At 43.5% G+C, this 20,254-nt stretch overlaps 1 protein-coding gene across 1 annotated transcript in view; it reads right to left on the reverse strand.

Moving 5' to 3' along the window:
• LOC308118180 (membrane-associated phosphatidylinositol transfer protein 2-like) overlaps window positions 1-17,610 on the reverse strand; it is a gene marked incomplete at its 5' end in the record, with an annotated part of 44,630 nt that extends 27,020 nt beyond the window's left edge. Inside the window, 3 exon segments of the mRNA XM_080477470.1 lie at window positions 67-188; window positions 4,448-4,662; window positions 17,533-17,610. Of these exon segments, the coding sequence (XP_080333596.1) occupies window positions 67-188; window positions 4,448-4,662; window positions 17,533-17,610 (415 nt within the window).
• Between the last annotated feature and the right edge of the window lie 2,644 nt (window positions 17,611-20,254).

Consider the following 20,254-nt stretch of genomic DNA (forward strand, 5'->3'; position numbering starts at 1 on the left):
ATCAGACCCACGCAGTGCTAACAGCTAAGCTAATGCTAATGCTAAAATAATCCAGATTAAACTCACCAACAGTCCGCTGTCGTTTATCAGCTGAGGACAGATTGAAGACGTCGCCTTGTTGTCCGGTGTCGGGTTTATAATACGTCTCGATGTCGATGGAAAACTTCTCGACAAAGGGACACGTGTACCTGAGGAGGAGGAGGAGGAGGAGGAAGACGAGGAGGAGGAGGAGGAGGAGGAGGAAGAGGAGGAGGAGGAAGAGGAAGAGCAGGAGGAAGAGGAAGAGGAGGAGGAGGAGGAGGAAGAAGAAGAGGAACAGGAGGAGGAGGAAGAAGAGGAACAGGAGGAGGAGGAGCAGGAGGAGCAGGTGGAGGAGAAAATCAAAACACACTTCTCATATTTCTTTACAAATCCTCAACAACCTGACTGAACATCTGACTTGTTGAAAACGTCCATCTTTTTTAAATTAAACTCAAAATCATCATCTGGGTTGAAATATCAATATTTAAATGTGTGAATTTTTTCTATTTTTTAGTTTTTTTTGAGAAACATTTGAAGATTTTGAGAAACATTTTGGACGATAAGCTTTACGACCCACTTGGTTCTTGATTGGTTGGAAAGCTGCGGAACCTTCAGAGAGACTAGATGAGATTTGTGACACTGGTGCAGCGACGTTTCATTTTTGTGGAATTGGAAATTGAATGGCTCCGCCCACCCACTCAGCTTTTATACAACATATTATGAGACACCTGCCACTGGAAAAAAATCCATTTATTCCACCTGAGAAACGTCTCTAAAGTAGGAGGATACTGTCAGAACCAGACCCTGAAGTGATGGTCCATGCTTTCATTCTGTCTCGCCTTGATTACTGCAATTCCATTTTCACTTGCTTCAGTAAGACCGTCCTCGGCAGACTTCAGATCATTCAAAACTCAGCTGCGAGACTTTTGACAGGTTCGCCCCAAACAGCCCACATCCCCCCCGTTCTATCAAATCTTTACTGGCTCCCAATCAAATTTCAAATCGACTTCAAAATGTTGATTGTCACGTTCCGGGCACTGCAGGGTCAGGCCCCTCGGTACATTGTGATCTTGCTGTGTCCTACACCTCAGGGTCACCCTCCGATTCTCAGGACAGAGTCTCCTGAAGGTCCCAAAGACCCTTCAAAACCCGGGGGGACCGGTCCGTTCAGGCTGTAGCCCCCAGACTATGGAGCGACTTGCCCCTGTCCCTCCCCACGCTCGATTCCACCAACTCTTTTAAAAAGCATTTGAAAAGGTTTTAATTTAAGAAAGCTTTGAGCTAAATACTTCCATGACTTTCACTGTCATTTGTTTGTTCTGTCTTATTGCACTCATTCCATGTACAGCACTTTGTGGTTTTTAGCTTTATAAATAAACTTTACTTACTTACTTTAAATTATTTGGCAGCCTTTCATAGACTTATTTTAGTACAACAAAAGTATAACTACTGCGAATGTAAAAAACTAAACAAACACAAAACTATTGTGAGAATGATATCCTGTTTTATGTTTTTCGTTGTTTTTTTTATTTTTATTATATGAACCTGATTTCTATTGAAAATGCCATCTTTATTGAGAATTGTTAATAATAACATTTGTAAAAACAAAAAACACACCTTGTTTGAGAGTAAAATCTTCAAATATGTATAGCTCTGACCTCGAAAAATGTCATTAGACCTTTAAACAAATGCTGTCTCGTCTGCCATTGGAGAGAATTACATATATATTTATAAGACCAAACAACACATATCTAAAAAGATTTGGGGACCATTTATAAATGTTGTTAAGGACTTGGACTCTTGTGACGACGTGACAAATTTTTGAGTCCACTGCAGTAAAAGTCTTCAGGAATGACTTGTCATCATGAGAGGACCAATCGTTAGATTTTGGGACGTTAGCGGCGAACCTTTTGAAGAATAAATTCCAAAAAACTACAAACAAAATGTCCCGTGCAAAGTGGATGAGAGAGGCGCCTCATGGAGGAGATCAAAGGAGATCAGTGTCTGTTACCATGGAGACGCTCCCTGCTCAGTGTTTCACACATGTCAATGCTGCCTAGCTAGCATCGATATGAGCTAACGGCTATCTGGTTAGCGATGCTAACTGTAGAGCCCGTTGTAGCTGATAAAGAGATTCTCTATAATCACCAAGACTCCGTCGGTGAATCAACCACCCTGATCGATGGGCTGTCCGGTCCCAGAGGTTTTCTTGTTATCGGTTTTCACAAGTTTTATTTGTTGAAAAGGAGGGTAGCAAACAAAAACGAAGAGTTGGACGTGTGGTGTTTCCTATCTATTCCGTTAGCCGCGCCTTACACCTGCAGATTGAACTGAAATAAGAAAAGTGTCAAAGTGAAGGTCTACTAAGCAGAACAACTGTCTTTGACAGCTCCCATCCAGAAAACCTGCATCGCCTTGAAACGGCAGTGAGGAAGAGGAAGGAGCTTAAAGCGATGAAGTCAGCAGGAGGAACCACAAGCTGGCAGCAAGCCAACATGAGCTCATCCAGCTGAAAAACTTCCAGACTAAAGTAAAATTGCCTCCATCAGCAGGATCACAGCAGCACTGCTGGAGTCTCTACATTTATGAATCAGTAAAAAGACGTAATAAAAACCATCGGCCAGGTTTTATGATCAAAGGTCGTGTTTCCACTGCGGACGATGCTGAATGTCTGACGTGATGAAAAGTGAGCTGCTCCGGTTCCTCGGAGGAAAGTTTCATCAGGACGACGGACGAGGGATCGACCGGGTGATTTCCCTGAACTGATACTGAGATGCACCGATACTGATACCAGCATCAGGTATCGGGTCCGATACTGCAGAGTACTCTGAAAAGCTCCCCGATACAACCCAGTAAGTATTACATGACGTCATCCGTCAGAGACGTCGCCTGCAGGTACGCAAGAGAGCAGGAGCGACGGCCTGGAGATTCTTTAATAATAATGACAAAGACAAAAGTAAGACGATTCGGTTCTTTATCCATTCTGCTCAACGATTCGGTTCTTTATCCATTCTGCTCAACGATTCGGTTCTTTATTCATTCTGCTCATGGATTCGGTTCTTTATCCATTCTGCTCACCGATTCGGTTCTTTATTCATTCTGCTCATGGATTCGGTTCTTTATCCATTCTGCTCACCGATTCGGTTCTTTATCCATTCTGCTCACCGATTCGGTTCTTTATCCATTCTGCTCACCGATTCGGTTCTTTATTCATTCTGCTCATGGATTCGGTTCTTTATCCATTCTGCTCACCGATTCGGTTCTTTATCCATTCTGCTCATGGATTCGGTTCTTTATCTATTCTGCTCACCGATTCGGTTCTTTATTTATTCTGCTCAACGATTCGATTCTGCTCAATGATTCGGTTCTTTGTCGATTCTGCTCAACGATCATCCTAAACGTTAGCGGTGCCGTAGCGTCGACTCAGCGACGTATGGAGGCGGTGGACAGCGCCGCATCGCCTACATTTGGTTTGAGTTTGGAGTATGAATTAGGTTTTATGTCATTTAATAAGTACTTGTATCTAGTGGCAGGCGGATCCATCTAAATATCGGTAATATCGATACCTACATTGGTATCGATATCGAATGATACCAGTGCAATACGATCAATACTTCATTTTAGTTTCTCTCTGGTTTTCTCCTGCAGTACACGCTGAGCCTGTCACTTTAAAGGACAAGTGCATTGTGGGAAGTGGAGCTGTAGCATGTGTTGGTTTTGGGAAGTGTAGTTTGTTGTTGCCCCGCTGCTCCTGTGTTTTACTGCAGGTGTGTGTGTGTGAAATGACCATGACCTTCCCCCTCCATCCACCTCACATCAGAATCCCACAGTTTGTAGTTCCCAGCAGAGTCCAGCCACAAGTACATGAATAAAACTCTGTAACAAACCAGCGTCCGGACTACGGTTCTGATGATCACCTGGAGGAAGGAAACACCTGTTTGCTGCTCCATCCTGAACTCCACCGGAAATAATCTTTTCTTCTAATTTCTTCTGGAGTAAGAGTTTTGTACTCTTTGTTTATTTAGGAAAAACAAATGCAGACATTACAATGTTTGGGAGGAAATCGTTTTCTTACTGTTGTCAGAATAATTTTTTTTTTAATTATGATCATTTATTTTCTGTTTACCTATAAACTTCAGTTCTAGGTTCAACTAATTAATAAACCAAAAGGAAAAATCATAACTTAATGTCATGAAAAGTCATCCATATCTAGCACTTAGATGATGCATTAACCTTGATCATTAGAAAGAATCAGTATCGGCGATAACGGCCCTTTATTTACTTGGTATCGGATCGATGCCAAATCGTGGAGTATCACACACCACTACTCGTATCGGTACTCAGTATGGGCAAGTAAAGAAAGGTTAGTATTTGTCCTTTAACAAGGTGGTATCTGTGTTTCCCTACTTGGCGAGCGTTTCCTCACCGGGTGCGGGTGTAGGGGTAGGCGTTCCAGGACTCCTCCTCCACCCGCAGGGCGGCCTGTGGCAGGATGGCGCAGAACCAGGACGGGATGTGCTTGCCGATGTGGTAGACCTTGTGGGTGTACTGGCCCGAGCCCCCGGGGCCGTCCTCGTAGGGTTTGTTCTCCAGGATCTCCACGCCGCTGCCCTCGCCACAGCTCTCCTCCCGACTCTTCTTCTGCAAGACGGAAGACGAGAAACGGTCAGACTCGGCAGGAAGTGAAGAAAGAAGTTGAACATGTGCTGATGAAACGCTGCAGTTTGGATGTTATCGCTCCTTTGTAGTTCACTGGTTCACTATCTGTAGGGTAGAAATGTTCCCTGTACGCAGGTGATGGTGGTAAACGGTAGGAAACCTTGACTTAGTCAGAGAGGAGCTGTTTATTCTAGAACAGGGGTTCTCAATCCTGGTCCTGGAGGCCAGCGTCCTCCATGTTTTACTTTTCTCCCAGGTGCAACACACCTGAATGCAATAAGGCCTCGTTACTATACGATGACATCATCATCAGACTGAGGTGTGCTGAAGCTGGGAGAGCTAAAACATGCAGGATACCGGTCCTCCAGGACCAGGATGGAGAACCCCTGTTCTAGAAACTCTCTGAATGCTCCACCCTTGTTGTTCGTCTACTCAGACATGAGCAGAACAACTATTTCCGGACCCCAGAGCTCGTGTGCAGAACTCCAACTCCCACTGCTGCCGACGTGTAAATAAACAAAGTGCCACTCAAGTTTTCCATTCTCATTTGGAAACCTTGTGTGAAATGCAGTTTAATACTTCTTGTTGGACAAATATCTCATCTTCTGTCACCTTCAATTACAAGCTTCATCATAAATGAGGTTTGTGCAAAATTACAAGTATTTGATGCTGCAGCATTGGAGAGAAACTGACCAATCAGGAAGGAGATGAAGCGAGGAGCTGAGTAAAGAACTAATATCAGATAAAGAAGACGAACAGTTTAGACTAGGGATGTCCCGATCAGATCACACTTTCTGGGCCCTGATACCGATCCCATTTTTCAGAATTGAGTATCGGCCGATACCGATACTTACATTGCTATAGCAAATATACTCAATAGTGTATTTTTGGAGTAACTAAGATGTCTGAAGCCAAAAGCACTAATAGCAGAAGCTTTGTTTACCTAGAAATGATTGTAAGACTCACTTATTGAATCAAAGTTCTTCTCAGAATGACTTAAGAACTTATTTAAACTTTATTCAGTCAGAACAACAAAAACCCAGTTACACTCTGCCGTCTTGTTTCTCTTATTTATCTTAACTTAAACTACTTCACCTAGATTTACGTCATCTTTTTTTCCACGGTTGATGGTCTTTGCTCAGCGTACTCCACCACATGTTTACTTTTTAGATGTTTTATTAGATTAGTTGTGTTAAGTGAAGCTCTGGTGCTCCACCTCTCAGGACTGTGGTGAAGCTCTGGTGCTCCACCTCTCGGGACTGTGGTGAAGCTCTGGTGCTCCACCTCTCGGGACTGTGGTGAAGCTCTGGTGCTCCACCTCTCGGGACTGTGGTGAAGCTCTGGTGCTCCACCTCTCGGGACTGTGGTGAAGCTCTGGTGCTCCACCTCTCAGGACTGGTTTGGTTATCCACCTTAAACTCCCTCCAGACTGCTGGTTGATCCTCTCAGTGGCTTCAGGCTGCTCACCTCAGTTTACGGCAGGTCGCTAACGGGGCTCGCTTTACGGCAGCTGACGGGAAAAGTTTTTTTTTTTTTTTTTTTTCAGACCGGCAGGGTGATCGGCTGGATTTGCCGATCCCCGATCACTCACAAATCACTAATGTCGGCCCCGATCCGATATCTACCGATCGGATCGGGACATCCCTAGTTTAGACGCAACGATTTCAAGTGAAAACACTAAACTTTTGTTGCCTTGTGGTTTTCGTTTTTACAACAGAACTCTGAAAACACAATTTTTAAAAATGGCTCCCAAGGTGGAACTTTTGGAAAACGCTCCGACCCTGCCTTCATGTAAAAGACAGAAAACGATACTTTTTGAAAACGCTTGTGCTCCATCCCAAGTAGAGGGGGGAAACTCTGCTTCTGCTCATCACGTTGGTAGTAACTAGTAGTTCTGCACATGCTCAGTAGAGCCAATCAGAACAAAGTTTCCTCTTTGGTGCCATGACTCCCAGTCCATATTCTCCTGGACTTGGTAGTTTTATTTTGACAGTCACAGTAATAACAATGCAACTTGGTAGTTTTATTTTGACAGTCAGAGTAATAACAATCCAACTTGGTAGTTTTATTTTGACAGTCAGAGTAATAACAATCCAACTTGGTGGTCTGTCCACTAGAATGTTCTCCCAGTGTTCATGTTTAGAGCTCATTGTTCTCTGCTGTGTGTGTGTGTGTGTGTGTGTGTGTGTGTGTGTGTGTGTGTGTGTGTGTGTGTGTGTGTGTGTGTGTGTGTGTGTGTGTGTGTGTGTGTGTGTGTGTGTGTGTTTTCAGTACTAAAACTAACAACAGTACCAACTAGTGGCCCGGCATGTGAACTACATCGCTTGGAGCATTTCTGCCGCTTTAGAAAAAACGACCATCGTTGTCAGTACGTTACCATGTGAACGTGAAACTTTCCTGAAACTAAAACGCGAAAATAAATCGATTTTACTTGAAACGTTGTCGTGTAAAGGTAAAACTTTTGTAAAACTGATCCAGGAATCAATGAAAAGTTCCCCCGGGGAATCCCACATCAGAATAACTCCTGAAAGTCCCCCAGTCGGTTGACTATGAGCAGCTGTGTCCCCTGACGACGGACCGGGTCTAAACTGAGGCCTGCAGCGTCCTCGTCAACATTGAGCCCTTCCGACGAAAACTCACGTTCAGTTACCAAACGGACGGCGGCTCTAATTGGTAAAAGACTCTGGGTGGAGCTTTAATCTGGCTGGAGAGTTGACGCTGCGCCCCGCCGCCATGATTGAAAAGCTATCTTATTCTTCCCGTTGTATTGAGCTGCAGGTCGAGGAGCGTGAATACAAATGGCCGTCGTCCTGATTGGACAGTGGGGGGGACACGATCAGTGATGAAGGTCAGAGGAGGCTAACAACTGGAAAATCTGCTGTAATCTAGTAGGTAATGTGATTTAGGCGAGGAGCAGGTGCCTCAAATTGCCCTCCGAGCGACGGCGAGTATCTGTAGTAATAAGACGCAGCGTTACAATGAGAATACACCGTCTCTGAGAAAGGCATTCTGGGAAGTGTGGATGAAACGTTTAAAAGACTCTTATTAGTGAAAATAAAATGTAAAAGGATCAAAAATGAAATTATTAAACAGAGAGAGGGGCAGATAGGCTGAAGTGGTAGAGGGTAGATGGAGTCGTAGGTAGGTCTGAGCAGGTGGGCAGCATGAAGACGTAGATTAACAGGTCGGTAGATGAGAAAATGGTTGATACTTTGAGAGACAAATAGGTAGACAGTGGTTGGGTAGATCTACCGACCAACTAACTATCCATCGTCCTATACTTACCTACAGGTAGGTTGAGGAAGATGGGTAAGTATGTGGATTCAGACTAGATAGAGTAGGAAGGTAGATTGGTAAGTTTAAGTAGATAGATGGATCTGTATGTAGATTTAGACAAGTGGGTGGATTGGACAAAAATTTAAGTAGAAAAGTAAACAGAACTTAGGGAGGAAAATGGCTAGGTAGGTAGGTAGGTAGGTAGGTAGGTAGGTAGGTAGGTAGGAAGGTAGGTAGGTATGAAGGTAGGTAGGAAGGTAGGTATGATGGTAGGTAGGTATGACAGTAGGTAGGTAGGTAGGTAGGTAGGTAGGTAGGTAGGTAGGTAGGTAGGTAGGTAGGTAGGTAGGTAGGTAGGTAGGTAGGTCGGTAGGTAGGTATGACAGTAGGTAGCAAGGTAGGTATGAAGGTAGGTATGACTGTAGGTAGGAAGGTAGGTATGTAGGTAGGTAGGTAGGTAGGTATGACAGTAGGTAGGAAGGTAGGTATGTAGGTAGGTAGGTAGGTAGGTATGAAGGTAGTTAGGTAGGTATGACAGTAGATAGGAAGGTAGGTATGTAGGTAGGTAGGTAGGTAGGTAGGTAGGTAGGTAGGTATGAAGGTAGTTAGGTAGGTATGACAGTAGGTAGGAAGGTATGTATGTAGGTAGGTAGGTAGGTAGGTATGACAGTAGGTAGGAAGGTAGGTATGTAGGTAGGTAGGTAGGTAGGTAGGTAGGTAGGTAGGTAGGTAGGTAGGTATGAAGGTAGTTAGGTAGGTATGACAGTAGGTAGGAAGGTAGGTATGAAGGTAGGTAGGAAGGTATGTTTGTAGGTAGGTAGGTAGGTATGAAGGTAGTTAGGTAGGTATGACAGTAGGTAGAAAGGTAGGTATGAAGGTAGGTAGGAAGGTATATAGTATAGTATAGTATAGTATAGTATAGTATAGTATAGTATAATATAGTATAGTATAGTATATGTATAGTTTATTAATCATGCAATGGACACGTTCTCACGTCCATAAGCTGATGTTGAGTTGTTGCCAAGTTAATACATAGTTCTAAACTTTTATAATAGAAGGAATTATTACTACAGTTAACCATTTTATTTTCAACTCCAAGTGTCTAATGCACTGTATTTCAGTCGTACTTGTTGTTTTCACTCTGTTGTTACTATTGAATTGCTTCAAGTATTCAATACCTCTCATATTTATACACACATTGCACAAGAGTATAGTTAGAAACTCTTTTTATAATGGGGGGGGGGGTTCTATAATTTACTATTCAACTTTCCTTTCTAAGTAACTTATTCACTGTATTTCAGTCATGAACAGGTTGAAGGTTCAGACACGACTTTGGGGTTTTCAGACATTATAAAGAAGCTGCAGAGCAGAGCAGAGCAGGAGAGGAGAGGGAAGAACCTCTTTATCTGAAGCGGTTTATTCTGAATGTTGCATTAAGTTGGTTTATCTCATGTTGTGGTGTCTCTGTGCAGAGGTTCACATACACGTCTGGCTGCTTGCTTCTTGGTATTGACCTACCAACCTACTACCGCACGCTGGATCATGGCTAGCTTAACGGTGGGGGGGGGGGGGGGCTGTGAGGATCATTTCACTAAACACTGGTGGGCTCAACGCTACGATCGATCGCACCAACATTATGACACTTGTGAAAAACCTAAACGCAGACGTAATGTTTCTTCAAGAGACTCATCTATGGAACTGTGATCACAGAAAATGAAATAGGCCTTGGAATGACAAATTCTTTCATTCTCAATTTAATGTAAAAGCAGGGGCCCGGCTATATTGATCAGGCATAACAATTACACAATCTACGTGAACTATGCGTGAGCAGAATCTGATTTACAAAAATGGAATTATCTACATTTATCTTTAGCAGGTAGGATACAAGTTATTAAAATGAATGTACTGCCAAGATATTTGCATGTTTTCCTATGTCTCCCAATTTTTCTTCCAAAATCCTTTTTCATGACTATAAATAGTATAATCTCATTATTCATCTGGGCTGACAAACGTCCAAGGACAAGCCGAGCACTGCTCTGCAGGGACAGATCAGTGGGGGGGGTTACCAAACCTGATTGGTTACTATTAGGCAGCCACTGTGACGAAGATTACTGCATGGCTTACTACCCCTCACCACAAGGCTTTGGCTTGCAGTACCTTGCCCCTCACCCCGTCAAACTTTACTTCTAATCCGGCTGTTGTTGGAACTCTTAAAATTTGGGCACAAGTAAGACGTCATTTGGGACGGCTCTCTGTCCCTCGAGCGTCTCCTATTTGCAATAATCCTTTATTTACTCCAGCAAAGACCCACGATTCACTACCTGAAACAAAAAGGGGCGATGTAGTTTGGGAAACCTGTACATGGATGGTGTGTTTGCAAGTTTTAATCAATTAATTTCGACTTTTAACCTTCATAAATCAGAATACTTCCGGTACTTTCAACTGCGGAACTTTGCAAAAACGCCCACTAAGCCATTCCCACAGACTCCAACACCCAGAGGAATAGACTTGGTTCTTAAGGCCACACCCCCTTCTTCTATAAAGTACTCTCTGCTATGAATGACTCTATTGTTAGTAAAATCAAGGTACACTGGGAGTCAGAACTCCAACTAAATTTCTCTGAGGACTCCTGGGAGGGGCCTTAATGGCCGTTAACTCGTCTTCCAGCGGTGCCAGACTGTCTCATACAATGTCAGGTCCTGCACAGAGGACACTAAAGCCAGGAGACACTCTCGAGGCTCTATCCAGACACAGTTCATCAAAATTGCAATAGGTGCTCACAAACCCCGTGCAATCTTACTCATATGTTTTGGTCATGTCCCAAAATATCCACATTTTGGCAACGATTCCTTAAAACAATTTCAGATGTTTTGGACATAAATATAATTCCAACTCCGCATATCGTCATCTTCTGCAAACCTCCACACGACCTTTGTACTACAAGCATTCATGTCATAGCCTTTGCCTCCCTTACTGCCCGTAGAAGAACCCTCTTGTTATGGAAATCTCCCCAACAACCTCTAACCAAAGTTTGGCTTCATGACATTTTCTCTCTTCTTAAACTGTAAAAGATCAAGTTCTCACTTAGAGGCTCCCCTCACAGATTTTACTCCCAATGGAGGCCACTACTCAACTATTTTGATAAGCTCCCAGCAAAGGAAGTCTTTCAGTAAGTACCCAGGGTAGGGTCATATAAGAGCTCTACTTCCCTCTATGTTGGTCCACCAGCGGCAGATGACCCCCCCCCCCACAAAGTATTCCCTCTAAAATAATGACAGCTATTCAAGCCGAGTATACGGATGTGTCCGAGTATATGTGTAGCTGTACGTGTCCATCGGGGTATGTGTGTGGGGACGTGTCTATATACAGTATGAGGGTATGTACTATGCAGATATATGTACACATTTAGTTATCATTCATCATTATTTTTCTTTCCCCTTATATATTTTTTTATATACATATATATTTCTATTATCTCTATTTTGTCATTATACTTGTACTTTAATCATTCAAGAGGCTCAGGGGGTTTGGGGGGAGGGGAGGGTTCAAATATTTTCCCAATGTTAAATAAAGAAAATAAATGTGTACTTTGGTATACAATGATGTCTGTGACTTGCATTTCATAAATAAAGTTACATTAAAAAAAAAGAAAGCTTTCAGATGAATATTTCCATCACTTTTACTGTATTATTGTGTCATTTGTTTGTTGTCTTATTGTCTTACTCATTCCATGTACAGCACTTTGTGATTTTTATCTATGAAAAGCGCTTTATAAATAGATTTTATTTACACTAACTCTAAGATTCCTGATGTTTATTAAATTAATTAACCATCATTCCACATTCCTGCTGCTTGTTGTCATCCTTCTGGTCCCGTCATTATCATGTACCGGATTATATTTGTCTAATATACATCCTACAGTTAATCACTCCAATCATTAGCTCTAATAACTTCTCTTCAGAGTAAATACATACATGGTTTATACTGTGTGAGAGTAAATACATAAATATACACATGGCTTATACTGTGTGAGAGTAAATACATAAATACACACATGGTTTACACTGTCGAGCAAAGAAAGATATCAAGCAGAAGATAAAGGAAACTTTATTTAATAAACTTCAGCAGAACCTACAACAGTAAAAACAAGTTAGAAACATTATGTACACAGCAATACTACATTGTTTTTAAAAATTCTAAAGTTCTTTCTTTTATTTCCCAGGAACCCCTGCAGTGATACACAGGTCAATAATGTTCCTACCCTGGAACCTTTCTCTCCTGGAGGTGTCGTGACTCCAGCTTCAGGGTTTCCAGGAGCATCGTTATGTTGATACTGATGCTCCTGCTGGTCATCAGGCATTCTACTGTACTGCTGATTGATGGTGTCACCTTCTAATTCTTCCTCCTGCTGGTCATCAGGCATTCTGCTGTACTGCTGGTTGATGGTGTCACCTTCTAATTCTTCCTTCTGCTGGGGCCGTTGATGGTGCCACGTTCAAATTCTTCCTCCTGCTGGGGCCGTTGATGGTGCCACGTTCTAATTCTTCCTCCTGCTGGTCATCAGGCATTCTGCTGTACTGCTGGTTGATGGTGTCACCTTCTAATTCTTCCTTCTGCTGGGGCCGTTGATGGTGCCACGTTCAAATTCTTCCTCCTGCTGGGGCCGTTGATGGTGCCACGTTCTAATTCTTCCTCCTGCTGGTCATCAGGCATTCTGCTGTACTGCTGGTTGATGGTGTCACCTTCTAATTCTTCCTCCTGCTGGGGCTGTTGATGGTGCCATGTTCTAATTCTTCCTCCTGCTAGGGCCGTTGATGGTGCCACGTTCTAATTCTTCCTCCTGCTGGGGCTGTTGATGGTGCCATGTTCTAATTCTTCCTCCTGCAGAGCCCAACACATGTTACCTAAACAGAAAACTTTTTCCCCCTATCATAGTGTAGTTATTTGTGATGCCAAAGGAGGTTTATTGATCGTTGAATTGTTTTCATTTTATCGTTCTAAACATGTATATTACAGACTACTACAGATATTCTATTTTTAACGACAGGTAGATGCAGGGAAGATTCTACCTTGCTGACATGTTTCAGCTTCATCTGTAGTCTTCCTCAGAGGGTCATCTGGCCGGTCATCTGACAAAGACCGACAAGTCATCACACTTTCATATGCTCTTACTCTGTGTCTGTACTTTTTATTGTATTTTATGTACTTGTCTCTTTGCTATTTATTGGTTTTTAAGAACATTTTAGTATTATTGACACTGTAGATTCATTATGGGACACACTTGTAAAAGAGATTGTTAATCTCAATGTGGCTCTCCTGACTAAATAAAGGCTAATGAAGTACTGTATGCACCACGTACTGTGTGCTGGGTGACAGAGGAAGTACTATACCCATGCCTGCAGCGCACAGTTGTTATTATTATCACTGTACTGGCAACCTGCTTTATCTCAATAATCACAATCATGAACACTAAGGACACAGTAAATTCTGATTCATGATTACATCACAATATTTTAACAGACAGGCAGGATGAAACCCAACAGACACCAGGACAAACCTGCTGCTCCGTCTTTCTGAGAGCCTGGAGAGACGTCCTCTGGTTGCTGTCTGTCTGTCTGTGTGGCAGCGGGGGACATCATGGAGGTTGTTGGGCCTCCGGACAAAGGGGCGAGGGGAACCAAGTTTTGTTTGAGAACAAAGAACACATGTGGCCACCACAGGAAAAAAATCGCGTGACCCCCACCAGGGGGCCCCGTAACCCCCCTCCCGTAGAACCAGTCAATCCTCCACTAGAACTGGTAGAACAACCGGTAGATCCTCCAGTAGAACCGGTAGATCCTCCAGTAGAACCAGGAGATCCTCCAGTAGAACCGGTAGAATCTCCAGTAGAACCAGTAGCTCCTTCAGTAGAACCGGTAGAAGGTCCAGTAGAACCGGGAGAACCTCCAGTAGAACCAGTAAATCCTTCAGTAGAACCGGTAGAACCTCCAGTAGAACCAGTAGAACCTCCAGTAGAACCAGTAGATCCTCCAGTAGAACCAGTAGTACCTCCAGTAGAACCTCCAGTAGAACCGGTAGAAGCTCCAGTAGAACCAGTAGATCCTCCAGTAGAACCAGTAGTACCTCCCGTAGAACCTCCAGTAGAACCAGTAGTACCTCCAGTAGAACCTCCAGTAGAACCAGTAGAACCTTCACCTCTCAGTCAAGTTAAATAGTTTTAAACAGGATCTTTCCCCTCAGCAGCAAATATAAATGTACATGAACACTGTTAGATTTACACTAGAACATTTAGATCTCATGTTGAACCACAGTAGAGAACCACAGCCGGCCTCGTCTCAGTCTGGATCCGCAATCTCTGAAAACCTCAGAATAAATGTTCGAGGCAGCGTGATCTGGAAATATCAACCTCATAACAACATTTTAAACAACGATATTCTGGCCTAAAATACTCTTAAAACTACACTCTGTTAAACAATGAGGCTATATATTTAGTATATTTAGAATATTTCAGAGTTTTTACTCACCATAGTGTGTTTCTCCTCCAGGTTCTCCTCCAACATCTCTTGCCAAATGCATTATGGGTAAATTGTCTTCCCAAGTCTACACAGGTGGGCGGAGCCAGAACACCTCCAGGTATTCCATGTGTACTCGGTGAGAAACGGCCTAAGAATTGCATCAGCACTTGTTCTCCCACTGATGACGTTTCACGGGAACACGAGAGCACAAGTACTGACAGTATGGGTACTGGAGGACGGCCCGAGTCTTTTGGATTGGACCTCTCTGAGGCTCACGTTGTTTGAAAGTCCTGCTTCACTGAATACATGGAACTGATTGTTTGATTGATTTGGAAACATACAAAGGATTTCTCAGTGTTTACGTAGACCTCCCAGATGTTGAAATCCAGAAATCTCAGTTTCAGGAAGTTGCAATTCTGTTTCTTTCTGCTTACCGACCTCGGCTTAGAATCTTTATTATGAACAATGGACACAATCTCTCTCTCTCTCTCTCTCTCTCTCTCTCTCTCTCTCTCTCTCTCTCTCTCTCTCTCGCTCACTCCCTCTGTCCATCTCTCGCTCTATCTCTCCATCTTTCTTGCTCTCTCTCTCACGCCGAAAACAAAATGATAGCAGCTGCTGCCATGCTGCTGATGTCACTGGTTACCGTGGCAACTGGCGCCCAGCTGTGACGTTTGAGGATTTGGAAGAAAAAGACGAGGAGGAGGAGGAGGAAGAAGAACAGGAGGAACAGCTTCAGGGCGTTATGTTCAAATTTGAGAGTCAGAACTCGTAAATTATAGAGCATCTTCCTCCTCTAACTTCAGATTATAGAGCGTATTCCTCCTCCAACCTCAGATTATAGAGCACATTCCTCCCTAACATCCAGATTATAGAGCATCTTCTTCCTAACATCCAGATTATAGAGCATCTTCCTCCTATAACATCAGATTATAGTGCATATTCCTCCACTAACATCCAGATTATTGAGCATCCTCCTCCTCTAACATCAGATTATAGTGCACTTCCTCCTCCAACATCAGATTACAGAGCATCCCCCTCCGAACATCCAGAATATAGTGCATCTCCCTCCTCTAACATCCAAATTATAGAGCATCCGCCTCCTCTATTATCCAGATTTTAGAACATCTTCCTACAGATTATGGAGCAGCTTCCTCCTAACATCCAGATCATAGAGCATATTCCCCTCCAACATCAGATTATAGAGCATCGTCCTCCTCTAACATCCAGATTATAGAGCTACTTCCTCCTCTAACACCCAGATTATTGAGCATCTTCCCCCTAACAACCAGATTATATGACATCTTCCTCCTCTAACATCAGATTATAGAGAGTCTTCCTCCTCTAACAGCCAGAGCATCGTCCTCCTAACATCCAGATTATAGAGCACCGTACTCCTCTAACATCAGATTATAGAGTGTCTTCCTCCTCTAACACCAGACTATAGAGCACCGTTCTCATCTAACGTCAGATCATAGAGCATCCTACACTAACGCCCAGATTATAGAGCATCCTCCCCCGCTAACGCCCTGATAATAGCGCATCTTCCTCCTCTAAAATCAGATTATAGAGCACCTTCCTCCTCTTACATCCAGATTATAGAGCACCGTCCCCCTCCAACATAAATTATAGAGCATATTCCTTCTCTAATATCAGATTACAGAGCATTTCCCTACTCTAGCATCCATATTATAGAGCATTTCCCTCCTAACATCCAGATTATAGAGCACCATCCTCCTCTAACATCCAGATAATAGAACATATCCTTCGTAACATCCAGATTATAGAACATATCCTTCGTAACATCCAGATTATAGAGCATCGTCCACGTCTAACACCAGACTATAGTGCATCTTCCCCTCTAACATCAGATTGTAGAGCACCGTCCTCCTCTAAAATCAGATTATAGAGCATCTCTCTCCTCTAATATCCAGATTATAGAGCATCATCCTCCCCAACATCCAGATTATAGAACATCTTCCCCCACTAACGTGCAGTTTATAAAGCATCTTCCTCCCCTAACACCCAGATTATAGAGCATCTTCCTCCTCTAACATCCAGATTATAGAGCATCTTCCTCCCCTAACACCCAGATAATAGCACATATTTCCCCTCCAACATCAGATTATAGAGCACCTTCCTCCTCCAACATCCAGATTATAGAGCATCTCCCTCCCGTAACATCAGATTATAGAGCATTTCCCTCCTCTAATATCGTATTATACAGCATTTTCTTCCTCTCACATCCAGACTATAGAACATCTTTCCCTTCTAACATCAGATGATAGAGTATCGGCCTCCTGTAACATCAGATTATAGAGCATCTTCTCCCTCTAACATCCAGATTATAGAGCATCTTCCTCCTCTAACATCAAAACATAGGGCATCTCCCTTCTCTAACACCCAGATTATAAAGCACCTTCCTCCTCTAACATCCAGACTTTAGAGCACCGTCCTCCTATCACATCAGATTATAGAGCATCTACCTCTAATGTCCAGATTATAGAGCATTCTCCTCCTCTAACATCTAGATTATAGAGCATATTCATCTGCCAACCCCCAGATTATAGAGCATCTTCATTTTCTAACACCAGATTATAGAGCATCTTCCTCCTCTAACCCCCAGATTATAGAGCATCTTCCTTTTCGAACACCAGATTATAGAGCATCTTCCTCCTCTAACCCCCAGATTATAGAGCATCTTCCTTTTCAAACACCAGATTATAGAGCATCTTCCTCCCAGACAGTGCTGACAGCTCGGCTAATGCTACAATAATACAGCTATGTAAACAATCTTAAAACAGGGATTTTAACAAGCGACTAGTTACTTTTGATAGAAATACTTTGGTAGTTACTGTCTATTAGAGAAAAACAGATCAACCCTCCCAGATATAAAATATGACTAAACAACTCCTGAAATTCGAAGTTATTTTAAGATGTAAGTAGTAAATTATTACTAAGAAGAACAGGATCCGAATGCACAGTTACTGTTTAAAAGAAGTAATAAATTACTTGTGTGTGTTGGTGAGGGTGTGTGAAGGTGCGGGAGTCAAACCCTCACCTGGATCATGTAGAGCTGGGCGATGCGGTACTCCTCCACGCTCATGGGCATGGGGATCCGGTACTCCTTGATCAGCATGGCGGCGCTGGGGCGATGGCGGCAGATGGCAGGTTGGTCGCCGCGGCTCACCTGCGGAGCATCGCTCACACCTGAGAGGGGCACAGAGCAACTGGTCTCAGCAAACAATCACCGGAGCAGGTCGCATGTTTGCCTCTGGGATTACCCCCCCACACACACACCGTAAGCCCCTCCCCCACACTCAGCCAACACTTCCTGTGACTCTCCTGCAGATATATTACAAGGTAATCCAGTGACCCAGCAACCGCCCAGAAATCCCCCAGCAACCTTAATCCTGCAACTCCAAGATGCTGCCAGGACGCTGGTCAGCCTGTCAGTGTGTGTGTGTGTGTGTGTGTGTGTGTGTGTGTGTGTGTGTGTGTGTGTGTGTGTGTGTGTGTGTGTGTGTGTCCTGTGGAAACCACATCGACAAAGGCATTAAATTAAAAGTTGAGTATTTCAACTGAAAAAAACAGACTAAAGGTGAAGCAGGTCAATTTGATGTAATTCCACTTTACGTGCACAAGGGGGCAGTAGAGTCACTGCTGTTTGTAGTCAAAAGTAAACAGAACTAGAGCTACACTTGGTAGAGTGCACACCTTTGCCAACGCTACATTTGTTTGCAGAACCGAGTTAGCATCGCTGGCATGATAGCCATTAGCACATATCGATGCTAACTAGCAGGTAGCTACATCACTGTGTGAAACGTGATCATCTCCATGGAAACGGCTCAGTCACCAGGTTACAGAGAGACTGCAAGTCATTCTGGGCGATGTATTAGTGCTTTTATTAATAGAAACTTTCAAAGGATATGTAGGGTGGAGACGGGGTTAGGGTTCTTAATCTGGATGTTAGTGGAGGAAGATGCTCTATAATCTGGATGTTAGAGGAGGAAGATGCTCTATAATCTGGATGTTAGAGGGGAAAGATGCTGTATAATCTGATGTTAGATGAGGAAGATACTCTATAATCTGGATGTTGGAGGCGGAAAATGTCTATAATCTGGATGTTGGAGGAGGAAGATGCTCTATAATCTGGATGTTAGAGGAGGAAGATGCTCTATAATCTGGATGTTAGAGGGGAAAGATGCTGTATAATCTGATGTTAGATGAGGAAGATACTCTATAATCTGGATGTTGGAGGCGGAAAATGTCTATAATCTGGATGTTGGAGGAGGAAGATGCTCTATAATCTGGATGTTGGGGGAGGCAGATGCTCTATAATCTGATGTTAGGGGGAAAGATGCCATATGATCTGATGTTAGAGGAGAAGGATGCTCTATAATCTGGATGTTAGAGGGGACATATGCTCTATAATCTGATGTTAGATGAGGAAGAGGCTCTATAATCTGGATGTTGGAGGAGGAAGAGGCTCTATAATCTGGATGTTGGAGGAGGAAGATGCTCTGTTGTTTGTAAACATCTGCTCGCTGTCGACACCCGTTTGTAGAACAAAAACAACGATTCAGAGCTTCACAGTGAAGCTTCACCTTCGCCTCGTACCGAACACAGAATCAAAGATCAAAATAATCCAACATCAATTTACAAACTAACGAGGAAAATTTCATTTAAAGCTTTGAACCCAAATGAATGAATGAATCATCACAAGGAGCTGGAACACATGTGAACAAGACAAATTAAGATCACTCACATAACTGATATGAAAATATAAGACAACTACAACAAATAAACAAAACTACTACAAACACACAACGAGCCTCACAACATCAAAACAACTGAAAACACACACAAACACACACACACACACACACACACACACACACACACACACACACACACACACACACACACACACACGTCTCTGAGGCGAAGCAGCTTTTCTGTGAATCCTGGAGGACGGAGTCCTTGACCTGCCGCCCGGCTGCTAAATATAGAAGACCCCCCCCCACCCCCCCAAGCAGAACGTGATGCAGGCTGACAGACGGAGCCTCTGCTGGGTGGAGGTTTTACTCCATCAGCAGTGAGTCAGCACATCAGCAGCCTGCAGCAGTGACAGGAAGTCTGTCAGGAGAATCAATTCCTCAGCTGCTGCTTCAGTCAAGCAGTCACTTTCTTTAGGAACTGAATTCACATTTATCACCGTTGTTACGTTAATGTTGATTCAGATCCTCTTTGCTGTTTGTCAAACATTTATTGCCGACGTGTCAAAAACCGAAACTCTGAGGCCCTGCCCACACGACTTCGCCGTTTCCTGTCACCATGGTTACTGTCTGATCGTCCTCACGACGTTTTAGGAGCCTGAAAACGTTTTATTTAAACGTGTTCCAGAGTGGAGGAATTAGAAAACGCCGCCTCAGCTTTGACGTGTGGACGGACAAGACGCACTTTAGCTGAAAACGATGATGTCATGGCCCCGCCTCTCGACCTATAACCCCGCCTCCCTCTCCGTGACGTCATTAACACCACCAACATGGCGGACTACCTGCTCCAGGTGGAGCTGCAGGAGCTGCTGATGCTCGTCGCTTTAATAAGGACACATGCTGGATTTGTTCTTTTCTACGTTGTTTCATGCTCCGTGTCTTCTTCTCTGTTTCTGCTGTGTTTCTGTGGCAGCGTTACAGCGCCACCTATAGGCCGGGCAGGTGGACTACACCGTGTTGAGGAGTTTCCATGGTGACGTGTGGACGGTGAACTTCTTGAGAAGG

The sequence above is a fragment of the Lipophrys pholis genome, assembly GCF_963383615.2.
Source record: "Lipophrys pholis genome assembly, chromosome: 12".
In the NCBI taxonomy this organism is placed as follows: Eukaryota; Metazoa; Chordata; class Actinopteri; order Blenniiformes; family Blenniidae; genus Lipophrys; species Lipophrys pholis.